At 38.0% G+C, this 12926-nt stretch overlaps 1 protein-coding gene across 5 annotated transcripts in view; it reads left to right on the top strand.

The window, feature by feature from the left end:
* MCTP2 (multiple C2 and transmembrane domain containing 2) overlaps positions 1-12926 on the top strand; it is a gene marked incomplete at both ends in the record, with an annotated part of 189453 nt that overhangs the window by 65590 nt on the left and 110937 nt on the right. For all 5 annotated transcript variants that reach the window (XM_082649196.1, XM_082649195.1, XM_082649194.1 and 2 more), the window contains 2 exons: positions 6270-6456; positions 9137-9230. In XM_082649196.1, coding sequence (XP_082505322.1) covers positions 6270-6456; positions 9137-9230 — 281 coding nt within the window. The remainder of the gene's footprint in view (positions 1-6269; positions 6457-9136; positions 9231-12926) is intronic.

The following is a 12926-nucleotide window of genomic DNA, read 5'->3' as shown; positions in this document are numbered from 1 at the left end:
TCTGAGCAGTGTCAATTAGCCTGAACAATACTGGGTTTTGTAGCTGTGGACAGAAAGCTGGCGTAGTGGTCAGTTATGTGAAGAGAAATCACGTTGGCATTGGTGGGTTGCTGGCTTGATGATGGTTCAGGCATGGCCCACCCCCGCCTGGTAGCCAGCCTCCTCCAGGCTCTCCTGAGTCACGGGGAACTTTCTGAAATCCCTTCCACTGAGCCACAGGTAACTCCTGAGGAAGTCAGGGCTGGTAAGATGAAGGTGCTTGGGCAAACCCAACAGCCCTCCCAGACCAGGGTGCCTACTAATTCAGCTGTTTATTCATGGACCAAAATAATCCAGTCTTTTGAGTCCATCGGTGGTCTAGAGACAGAATTTTTAGGGAGGAGTAAGAAATAAAGCTAAATATAACCTGCCCCAACTTTTAAACAAAATGGCAAGAGTAGAAATACAGATTAACCCCCTTGTCAACCTGTGCCATTTCAACATGATCGTATCATTTTCTTAAAGTATATTTTACATCTCCCTGTGATTCCGGAGATTAATTTGTCACAGAATATTCTAGACTTAATTTAGTTTGGAAACTTAAGAATGAGAATGCACAAGTTCATTTTAACTGGGCTGCCTCAGAGCCAATCCTCAGCGCCACGCGGTGCCTCAGAAAGTGGCTCTGACGTGCTACCAGTTTACTGGTGACTGTGGTGCAGAGGGGAATCAGGGCTAGAGGATTTCTTTGGACAGTCTGCACCCCATGTCGCTGATCTGCTCTTACAGCCAGGCATGACGCAGCCACCATTTTCTTCCTGTTCACCGCCTTCCTTAGCATCTGAGATGTACAGCTTTTAAAACTCTAGCACCCTTTTCTTCCCCTTGCATTTAAGTGAAAAGCTGACCAGTCTATAATATAAAGCATAGAATTATGGTAATGAATAAGAGGTTAAAAGCTATCATGGCAAGTGGAACTTAAGCAGGTTTGGCTGACTGATATGGTAAAATTATGTGTTGAATTAAAACATTAAAATGCGGTGGGATTAATGGAGCAAGACAGGAACAGGAGGTCAGAAACAACGCTAAATCAGCACATTAACTGCCTGTGGGCCAGAGGGGCTGGCTTTAATATATGCAGAGAAAAAAAAAAGCTTGCAGAGGAAAAAAAAATGTAATTTAGTCCTTGTTTCCTCCAGGTGAATAGAACAGCAGACTTCAATCTGGGAGGCACCTAGTACATATATTTATTTCCCCTTCTTTTTTTAGATAGGGGAGGAAATAGACACTACAGAATATTTAGTTGGTTAACAAAAAATAAAAAACACTGACTTTATAATTTGGAGTTTTTGACTTGGAATTTTATTTTGCCACTGGGATGCATTTGTCCGTTCGTTCATTTTATTCAACAAATGTAGAGCACGTCGTGTATCAGACATCCTGCCAAGTGCTGGGGGTTCAGAGGTGGATCCTGTCCTCAGGCACTAGGTTGTGGGCAGCGTCTTGGGGGCGGAAGGACAGCTTCCTGGAAGAAGAGAGTCTAAGCTGAGACCTGTAACATGAGTGGTGGTTAGCCTGATAAGGAGGAAGAACTTTCCAGGAAGATGGGACCACATGGACAAAGGCTTAGAGAGGAGGGAGAACACATTCTGAGAAACTGGAAAGGAACGAGAAGGGTGGGTGATGTCATGCGATCAAACTAGAGAGGAAGGCAGGAGTGAGGTCACAAAACCATCGGATTCCATGACCTGCAGATGAACAGCAGCAGCTCCTGGCTAGACACAGATGCATTAGTGCTCTGCTACTTTATGTTCCTAATGCAAAGCTTGTTATCGTAGTGGAGCTCTTTCGGACTGAATGGTCTAAGTTCTGACTTCGGAATGAGGATTTCCTGGTCACCTAAGGGCCAGCGTGTAGCACCTGCTGAACGATGGTCCAAACACGGTCACCCCCCTTGCCTGTGGAGTCACACATGATGCCACGGGAATAGACCTAATTTGCTAGTGCTCATTACTCATGTGTTTTACGTGGATGCCCTGAGCACGTGTTTTCCACATTGTTTCCTCAGATAGAAGAATAGTTTTATAAGTTTTATTGCTTTATCGGTTTTTGTTAACAAACGTGTCTTTAGATATGTTGGCCGGAGTCTCGTGGGCCATGGTGAGTTAAAATTTATTTTTTCTTTTAAATTATTCTTAGGTCAGTATTTCTTGATACCTTTATCAATGCGTTTGTACTGTCAGCTACCAACCTGGGAAAAAATTTTTAAATACTTCCATTGCTATAATACACCACAGCTGAATGACTGGCATTTCTCCAGGTTAGGGGCCAGCAAACTAGGGCCCATGGGCCAAATGCAGATGGCTGCTTGTTTTTGAGTAAAGTTTTATTGGAAAACAGCCTTGTTCATTTGTGTACATTGTCTATTACTGCTTTCATGCTACAAGAAGAGAGCTGAGTAGTTGCAAGAGACCAGGTGGCCAACAAACTAAAAACATATTTACTGTCTTGCCCTTCACAGAAAAAATGGTCTTAGTTCCTATCACTTATTAATGTTGGTGTGGTTTTTAATGATCATTGGAACACTCATTATGAGAGCCCTTTAAACCACATATCTGAAAACTGAGGTTATTTTTCAAGCAAAATTTGCATCCATAGTAGTAAGCTCAGTTTTCATCAATGCTCATACAAGGCTGCCATTTGGGTAGAGCTTGGGAAGAAACTTAGGGGATACAAAATGGAAGAGAAAGAGAATATATAACAACACCTGTAAAATTCTGGAATCAATGAGTGAGCAAGTATTGTTTATAAGAATGAGAAGGAAGGGAGGAGGAGGTGTTTTGATTTGCCCAGGAAGCTGGGCTGGATCTGTTCTCCTAGGCATTCTTAGGGGCCAACCCTGCACTTTTCCCAGAACTGGTAACTAAACAGTTAACAGAAAGCCTTGGGAAAGAACAGCAGATTCTGTAGTGCTTCAGTAGCAATGAGAAAAAATGAAGAGACTGACCAAATTATTTCGTACTTTCTCAGGGTAGAATCTGGTACCCTATAGAAAATTAAGGAAGCAGCCCAGAGTCTCCTTTCAAGATTTTTTATATTAAACATGTCTTTGATGAATATATTTCAGAATGATTATATCTTAAAGATTTTAGAGTATTTATCTTTACTTGAAACTAAAGAAAGCCATTTAGTTCATATGATACTTAACCTTTCTTTAGAAGATTCAATGAGTATTGTGGTAAAAGTATTCCGAAATTCTGGAAGAAAAGTCCTTAATTTTTTTTTTTTTCCTTCTACTGCTTTTGCTGATCATACAAGCTAGTTCCTAGCTTGGTGTTAATGTAAATATTTCTTCAGCCTCTGGCTAACCTCCCGAACATTCTGGTTCTCCTTCAGATGTGAGGATGAGCTGAAGCCATGGGGACTGAGGTTGAAACAGAGAAAAATGGGAGGCCTGGAGGAAAGGGTTTTGTATGAGATTCATTTCTTCTTACTCCCATCTTTCCTTCTGTCTTCCAGAATGTGAAAATGAATGGGGAAGCCAGGTGGATAGAGCAGTTCAGTTCTAGAAAGTCATCCTTAGAGCGGGCGGTTAACACTAGGGAGAAGGTAGCTTTACATTAATTCATAAAACTAAAGACATCAGTGTTTTAAGAATCAATTAATTCATGTGATGGGGCAGGGACCCTAAGAAACTGGGTCATAATCTATGTGCAGAAGGATCAAGGTTTAATTTTGATTGGCCTGATGCCTATGTATCAATTTAATTTGCTCTTTCAAGTCACTAAGAAAGTAAAAGTAAGTATTTGATTGAATTCACTCATTAGTTAACTGGGAATGTAGAATCCATTAAGTTTGTCCTGAAATCCCCCATCTGGTGTTTATGGGGCTCTTTTATCTAAAATAGGCAAGGCTATGTTTTGTGCAGGGTTTCTTTCTTCGTTATCGAAATAATCTTTAAAACTGGGATAGGTGGAAAAGTTTCACAGTGGGCAGAAATGACTGAAAAGTTTGTGAAAATGTGTAATTTCTGAGACAAAATTCAATATTTAGTTTGCATTTCATCTGAGATGTGATTCACACTTGTTTAAGTTAATAAACTGCTCTGTTCAAGTAAGCTGTGCCTTTGGACAGTCAGGAGGAGAGTGTGCAAAGTTACTGTAAATATGCTAATATTGCTCACAGTCTTTTTAGATGACTTTTTTAGAATTACTGTCAGGTCCATTTTGAATTATCCAAGAAAAAAATTATTATTTCCTCATTATACATCATTTTTGACTCCCAAACATTATTTGCTCTCAGAGATCCTGTAACTTTTCCTTTGTTCAGAAGATAAATAAAACCACCACCACAACAGAAAGGTAAACTTCAAAGGACAAAACTGCCATTATTAATGATATTAAAATGAATGTGTCATAAATAGGTTATTGCTACTTTGGACTAATGGAGGTGACCACCAGAGAAAAGTCTTACAAATTCGGATCATTCGTCTTTCCGTAAGAAAGAGGTTTATTAAATGAAAGTGTATATAACAGTGGAAAATAATGCTTAGCAAAGTATTCCTAAGCAGATGAACTACTGCTATACTTGTTCAGAATTTGCGGGTACTTAGTTTTGTAGAAATGGCACAGTTAAAGCACTTGACATTTCTTTCTTTCCAAGCAAAATTAATTCCCCATTTACATACTTATGAAATATTTACTAACCCCTATTTTCACAGTAGTGAACTTTAACTTTGAAATATCCCTTATTGCACAGAAAAAAAATTGTTTTGATTCAAATCATAGAGGGTTATTAAAAAAAAAAATATATATATATAAATGTGTTTCCAGTAGAAATACTTGATGAATTTATTACATGCAAAAGCTCTAATTGCCACCTCTTCTGGTAACTGGAATCGCTTTTGGTAATTAGGAAGTAAATACCCACATATATTTAATTTTATAGGTACATATCACTATTAAAATATTTTCTGTGGTAAAAGCTGGTATAGACCTTTAATATTGATGTTTTTTGGGGAAGGGATTGCAAGCTTTCTTTTAAATTTATTGAACTGGAACATTTTCCATATCCATGTGGCTCAAAATTGTCTTTGCTTTATATATAAAGTAAGTTTACCTATTTCCTATTATCTGCAAACTTACAAAGTCCATTGATGATTAAGGGTAAGAATCCATTCCTGTCAGACATTTTGAGGCCGTGCTTCCATTTTTAAATAATGTCTTGAATAGTCATCTTATTCAAAAACTAGAGATGGCAAATGAGAACGAAAAACACACACTACCCTCCCTCACTCCACTCAGCCCTGCCTACCTCACCTACCTGCACATAAACAAAGCCAGTGTGGTCCAGGCAATCCCAGACTTTTCGTGTCAAAGCAAATAAATGGCTTAGCACCTCAGCGCCCCCCTTATGGGTGTTTGCTTCTGTATTTAAATGTGTTTGAGGTTTTCAACATCGCCAGAACATTGACTGTTAAGAGGCGGAAAACATGCAATTTATAGCAGATGGGTGCAGCCTTTTCTGGCAGTGCCGCCAAAATGGGATCCATCAGTAGCACTTCACGCTCCATTTGTCTAACAGAAACCCACCTGGGGAAATCCTGTGGAACTATGCCTATTAGGAAAACACCTTAACACATTTCTTTAAATAAAAACTGGCCAGTCGGCATTAATCTAGAAGAAAGCGGTTTCTCCATTAACCCTCTCCAGCTTGCAAAGCTCCTATCTTTTCTTCCTTTTTTTTTGAACCAATGTCTCTTATTCTCTTTGCCGGTAGAAGACCAGCCAAGAGCAGCCCAGAGCAGCCTTCTAGAGCCGGCATCCATAGTGTTGAAACTTTGAAACTGTTTTCTTCCTCGTTCTTGATCTCATCGTTTCTCTGCAGGCCTTATTTGTCAAAGATCTGCTGCTTCTCAGGTTCATTTGCCACTTTCTCCACGCTGCCTTTTCTTTGTTTTTCCTTGATCACTTTCTCTCCTTCATTCAGGGTGTGTTAGGCTGAGATGGAGTGTTACCAGCCAGGGGAGCCCTTGCAACCTTCACTACTCAACCAGCCCATATATAAATGTGTTTCCAGTAGAAATACTTGATGAATTTATTACATGCAAAAGCTCTAATTGCCACCTCTTCTAGTAACTGGAATCGCTGGATTCTAGTAACTGGAATCGCCCATGCCCAGACAGCGTGAGGTTTCATGGGGAGGATGAAATGAAAATCAGGTGCTTTGGAGGTTCAGCAGCTGCCACGCGTTAATCTCTTTTCTGTCTCTGATTCCTGCAACTTCTCCAGGTGTAAAGTGGATATCTCAGCCCTCCCACTGAAGCAAGCCAACTGCCTGGAGCTGCCTCTGGAGAGCTGCCTGGGGACACTCTTGATGCTGGTCACCCTCACGCCCTGCGCGGGAGTCTCCGTCTCAGATCTGTGTGTGTGCCCCTTGGCAGATCCCAGCGAGAGAAAGCAGATCGCCCAGCGATTCGTGAGTGCTTTGCCTTGCTACACCCGCTCCCGACCCCCGCACCCACCCCCACTTCTAAGTTGAAACAAAGTCTATGAATTGAAAAACTGCCTCCGGAGAGATCTTTGTCCAAAGTTTAATGGTATGTCTCCTAAAACAAGACATCAGCCCTAGAGGTTAATGCATTAGTGAGAAGGTGACAGTAGATTATAGAGTTTGCCTTCCTATTTTAAAAGACAAAAAAAGGTATTTGAGTTTTTAGTATCCTGGATCTCTTTGGAGAAAATTGAAATCCTCAAGGGGGCAAAAGGTTGTTTAGCATGTCTGTATATGTAAATAAGAATTTTATTTTATTTTTTTAATTTTTATTTTGGAATATAGTTGATTTGCAATGTTGTGTTAGTTTTAGGTGTACAGCTAAGTGATTCAGTTATACGTACACATATATCCATTCTTTTTCAGATTCTTTTCCCATATAGGTTACTACAGAATATTGAGTATAGTTCCCTGTGCTATATAGTAGGTCCTTGTTGATTTTCTGTTTTATATATAGCAGTGTGTATATGTTAATCCCAAACTCCTAATTTATTTCTCCCCACCACGTTTTCCCTTTGGTAACCATAAGTTTGTTTTCCAAGTCTGTGAGTCTGTTTCTATTTTGTAAGTAAGTTCATTTGTATCATTTTTAGGAATTTTAATATAAGTTCACAAAAGCTGCTTTTTAAAAAACCAAATATTAATGTTTGCCATGTTGTAGATACTTTTCTAGAACCTCTTAAGATCAAGTGAGAAAGCGCTTGTGTCTCATAAAGCAAAGCCAAGCCGTAGACAGGCATGAAAGACTTATTCCATACTACCCTGGATAAGAGCAGTTTGTGATTTTTGCCTAAGTAGTTGCAATTTGCTTAAAAGACCACTCAGCATTTTTAAATCAAATGACTTTGTCCTTGTCATTATTTTTGTGCTCTGGCTTTCTAGGTGTCTTTATTTGCATTCTCGTTTTATTCCATCTTCTTTGTGAATCAATACATTTATTTTATTGCCACACACACGAAAGGCATGTTTTAGGAAAGTGGCATGGAAGTGAAGCAAAGATGAATACCTATTTAATGGGAATATTATTCTCAGCATAAACTTTAGTGCCTCCAGACTCCTTCACTGTGCAGGCGTATTGATTAATTGAATAAACCTTTATCTTCAGGAGTACAAAGCCTAGCCACACATCTTAATGACAACACAAGATTCTGCATGCAAGGTAGATGTACTCTAAAGAAGTTTTGACAAAATCCACTTTTAATATTCTCTTTGATGACTTTAGTTAAGCAAGTGAAAATAAAACACTTCCCCAAACTTTCCCATGGATAAATTGCACAATTTACCAAATTCATGAGGAGTGTCATGCATTTATAAGGTGACATTAGCTAAGATCATAATGACTGCTTTGAATAATGTCTCAGGATTTGAGGAATACTCATTGAAAAGAGATTTGAAAAGCCAGTAATCAAAATAAAAAGATCAATTTTTTTTTTTTTTTTTTAGCTAAGGAGCTGACCAGCATGCTAGAGGGAAAGATACTGTGTTACAAGACACAAGTTCCGGACCCCTGGATTTGTTTTTTAGGTTTTAAGAATAGATAATCTTCAAAGGCATTTTGCCTCTAAATTATGAAAGTACTTTATCTCAGATGTTTCCATTTTAGCTTAAACACTAGTTTTTTTTCTGTTTGTTTTTTTTAAGATTGAAAATACTGTTTGAAGAAACAACTTCCAAAAGTTCTTAGGAATGGTGCTTCCTAAGGTTTACGTAAGTTAGGCAAACCTTAGCTATTATTAAGCTTTTGTTATTCTTTCCTGAAATGCCTAAATAACAAGCATTTTACTACCCTTCCATAAATCCCTGGGGTCCACTTATCACAGGTTTTTAGTTATCTAATGATGACGGAAATACTGTATCCAAAGGTCTGAAAGCAGCATCTTTTTCAGCAAACGTGTTTTGGAGGCATGCAAAGAGCATTTATTTGCTTATCTCTTATCTCATGCACAATTTCTAAAGAAGGCAATGTGCATAGACATCTAAATATTTCTATACATGCTTAAGAATTATCAGTAGATATATTAGAGCTTTGGCACATGCAAACTAAAAATGAAAGTAAATGTGATTACAGAGCAGTACTAGATGCTCAGTCTCTAATGAGCTGGCTGTAACATGGACTAGAAAATTCATTCCATTTCCATCCCTACTCTCTTTCTGGTAGTAATAAGTATCTACGGAGGGTCCAAGTTTAGTCCTCTGATATCCATAAAGTTTGTTCTAACTAGGTCAGAATAATGTTGCCTTTTCGGATGATTTAAAAGTTTCATTAAAGAGAAAGGGGGAAAGAGAATGAATGTAGTTCTACACCCATTTTCCCGGTGGGATGTCTGTACTATGGCCAGGGGGTGATGTTAAAAGTAGATTGCATGTGCTTTGTAATTTGTTTATTTTGAAAGGGGAGTTAATTAATTCTCAGTCACTTTTAATCTGGTTGCTGCAAATGCCTAAGTTTCCTGTTGACTGATGCAATGCACATTGGAACTTTTCTTAGCATTGCATGAGAAAGATGATGATAAATCTAGAAGGTACTTCCTATAGGGACTTTTTGGCATTAAACAGTATATTAGAAAGCTATGTTCATTTGTGATCTACTTTTCTCCCCCCCCAGAGCTTACGGAACTCCCTGAAAAATATGAAGGACGTCGGCATTTTACAAGTGAAGGTTTTAAAGGCGGTAGATCTCTTAGCAGCAGATTTCTCAGGTATAGAAAATTTTCATCTTTTTATTCATTTTTATTTATTTCCTGCTTTGAAGTGATCGGTGGCAGAGTGAAATGTTTTACCAAGTAGAAGCATGTACAGAGCAATCATACTCTTTCAGTCAGAGTCACAGAAGAAAAAAAGGTGCAGACAACAAGTTCTCTCACTTCACATTTTTCGCAAATTATCTTTTTCAAGTAATTTTCCTACGATTAGATAATGTGCTCGTCCATTTAGCTTTCAAAGATATTTGTGGATGATTCACGTCGTGACTTCTTTATTTGTTGAATGTTTGGTCAAGCTTTTCTATAGGACCTCAGAAGGCAGATTTGACTTCTTGCAGCGCTGTGTGCAGACAGTGTTTTATTCTTCACAAGGTACAGTACATGGGTCCTAAATCTGGCTGGCTGGCACTTCTCTGTAACAGTAGCCAAGGTCTTGGCCATGGAGCCACTTTGCCATTGCCATTGTTATGTACAAAATTCCTCTCGGTGCTTCACTACCTGGAACTTATAGACAGAGGCTGGAACTGACATGCTTTGTGCTGAATTATGCTTTGACTATGGAGGAGGGTAATCCAAACGTTCCAGTGTCTGATCAGAGGATGCCTCTCCACTCATTGCCGAATTACCCCCTTGTACTGACTAACAATTTAAGCACCTATATGACAGATGCTATTTACCAAGTAAATTGATGAATATGAAGACTATTACACAACATGGATCTATCTATTAATGCAGTGGTGCATTTTTGTTGTTGTTGTTCTATCATAATTTTAGAATGTGGTCTACTCTATATTTGTGTAACCTCTGAACTTCTGAGTTTGAGGTAGCTCAAACTCTGGAAAAGAGAATGTTAATTAGAAGCACTTTATATTACAAAAATGATGGGATATATGAACTTAGTTTAAAAAAAATAGAGTTCTCCTCAACCTCCTTCAAAAAATGAACCAATGGAAATCACTACTCTATAAGCCCCCCAAATAAGGTGATCTCAATTTTAAGGAAATGCCTAGTGAGAGTATCCAAAAATGCTTTTTCAGCCAATATGAATATATAAATTCTCAGGGTTGTGGATGAAATACTTCAGTAATGACTTGTAATATTCATCAGTTTACTTGCAAATTTTATATAGTCTTAGATTGATTTAGAAATTTTCCTTCTGAAACTTACAGTTTATGAAAATGCTTAATTCAGACGTTTCCTGTGCCTTTGACGGTAGTTTTTTCATCACTAAAGCACAGGTAGAGTTATCGACCAGTTTTCCAGAGCAAATTGTGTTTTACTTCCATCTCAGTGTTTAGATACAACACTGTTTGAATCTGTGATTGTTGATGTCTCAGGCGCCAAGAACTCATTTATGCTTTCAAGCAGTATTTTCAAATATTCTTTCTGTAGTTGTGTATTTTGTGTTCGCCAGGAACTAATTGAAATGCATTAAACGTTTTTTTAAAAGGCTTGTGTACAACTACATCCATATGTGGAAATACTTTTTAAAAACTTACCTTATTTTATGCCTCCTATCAGGTGACTTCCATACCCCCAAAACTAGTATTGATGGAGGTTGTTTCAGGCCAATGTGAGTTCTCCAAAGAGTACTTTGACTATTAAAGTGTATAGGAGAGAAACCTGGAAAATGGAAGTTTTTATAAAGATCAGATGATAAGGCAAAACCCACTTTTCAGAAGAATAATTTTGGGGCAAAATGCTACCATTTTGTCATTTTCTTTATATTCAAGATATTCAGTAGATAGTTTTGGAGTGGATGAAGGTGGTGAGTACCTGAGGATTCCATTAACAAAAAGCAGTGATTAGAAGCCAAATAATGCTAAGCGATTTAGCTAAATGCCCTGGCGTTTTACTATATCTGTATTATTTATGAGAAAATCATCACTTTTCTGAATTGAAACAAAGATCCTTGTCATTAGCTAAGCATGTCTTTAGACCATATCGATCTTTATTCTTAGAATCAAATTTCACAGTCTAATGTTCTTTATAGGTTGGTAGCCTCATCCAGTCTCTTCCAAACCAAGGTGTTGCTTTAGGGCAACAAAGTGGACCTAGTCCAGAGAGTTGTAAAGTAACTTTTCTATGTGAAAAAAGAAGTGGATTCAGGTTGCTGTGAGGTAGCAGTAGAGATGTAATTAATGCCTCCGAGATGTTAGCGATCATATCATATAGTGGCGACTCATACATTATTACTGTTATTATTGTTACCAATTCACTTGATATGCAGAAAAAAAAATGCCAGCTTCACTTGATCATGGATCAGAAGAGGTACTCATCATTGCCAGTGCCGGAAACATTTAAAGAATAACTATTTATACCCAGCATTTTCCAGTCAGCCTTGCCTTATAACTGAGTGTTTCATTGCACTTGCTCAGGGAACAAAATATTCACTCCTGCAAATTAAAAAGAACTGCATTTACTCTGAATAACCAGGCACATTCTCAAAGAATGATGGTCGTTTTAGACAGTGCAAAAGGGAACATTCCAACATTCCTACTTTTTTTCATGATAGTTTTGTGTTTTTTTCTGTAATTGTTTGTTTCTTGAAAACAATACCAAATAACCATAATAACTGATGCTTCAAGTTAGATTCAGGGACTCTGATAAAACAAAAGTCCACGGGAGCAGATCTTGGCAGTGGTCCATATGGAGGTGAAGGTTATGGTTTGCAGAGTGCAGGGACCTTTTGTCCTAGAGGAGAAATGAAAGCACTTGGCAGCCCTGTGATCAGTGGTTTGCCAATTTTAAAGTTATCTATATATTTGCAAGTAGCAATTAGAAAAAGAAAATATCAGTCACTTATGCTAATCGGATCAAAGTTAGGTGGATATTCCTCATGAGTGGTTATTGATGTTATGATTATGTAGCCGTAAAAATAAATTAAACTTGAGGGACATTGAATCCTCATTACTTTGCTAGTACTTTAGAATATTGGAATAATATATATCATATATATAGATTATATATATACACGCACTAAGGTGAACTTCTTTGTAATTAAAAATTTAACTTTTTTTTTTTTTTTTTGGTACATGGGCCTCTCACCACCGTGGCCTCTCCCATTGTGGAGCAGAGGCTCCGGATGCGCAGGCTCAGCGGCCATGGCCCACGGGCCCAGCCGCTCCGGGGCATGTGGGATCCTCCTGGACCAGGGCATGAATCCGCGTCCCCTGCATCGGCAGGCGGACTCCCAACCACTGTGCCACCAGGGAAGCCCTTAACTTTTTTATATAAAGAAAACAATTAGTGTAGCTTTCCAAATGTTATAAGATATTAATAACCTAAATCTAGATATGTTACCAATATTAAGATATTTATAAAAGATAAAGGCTTCAGTGTTCTAGTGTGTAGAAAAGATAATTTATTATTTTTGAAACTAATTCATTCTTTTCTAAATATGCTATTTTATTGTGTGATTGAACCTACCCTAGAATTAATAAATTTAAATTTATATATAGCTTGGCATTTTTGTGTGTGTATCTGACATTTGTTTGTATATAAGTGAGAAGACTTTTTATTTTAAAGAATCGGAGGTAATTAACTTCTCTTGCAGTCTAAAATTGGTGAAAGATATTTTAATGTTCTCTACAGCCAATATGAGATATGGATAGCCATACACAGTTATTCTAATAGAAAAGCCTGTCAGATATTTTTATTAAAGCATTTGTCTCACAAACACCTTGTGTCCAA

This window comes from Grampus griseus (genome assembly GCF_964374135.1).
Source record: "Grampus griseus genome assembly, chromosome: 2".
NCBI lineage: Eukaryota > Metazoa > Chordata > Mammalia > Artiodactyla > Delphinidae > Grampus > Grampus griseus.
Note: the sequence above shows the minus strand (reverse complement) of the source record. Positions and strands in the feature narration are given on the sequence as shown.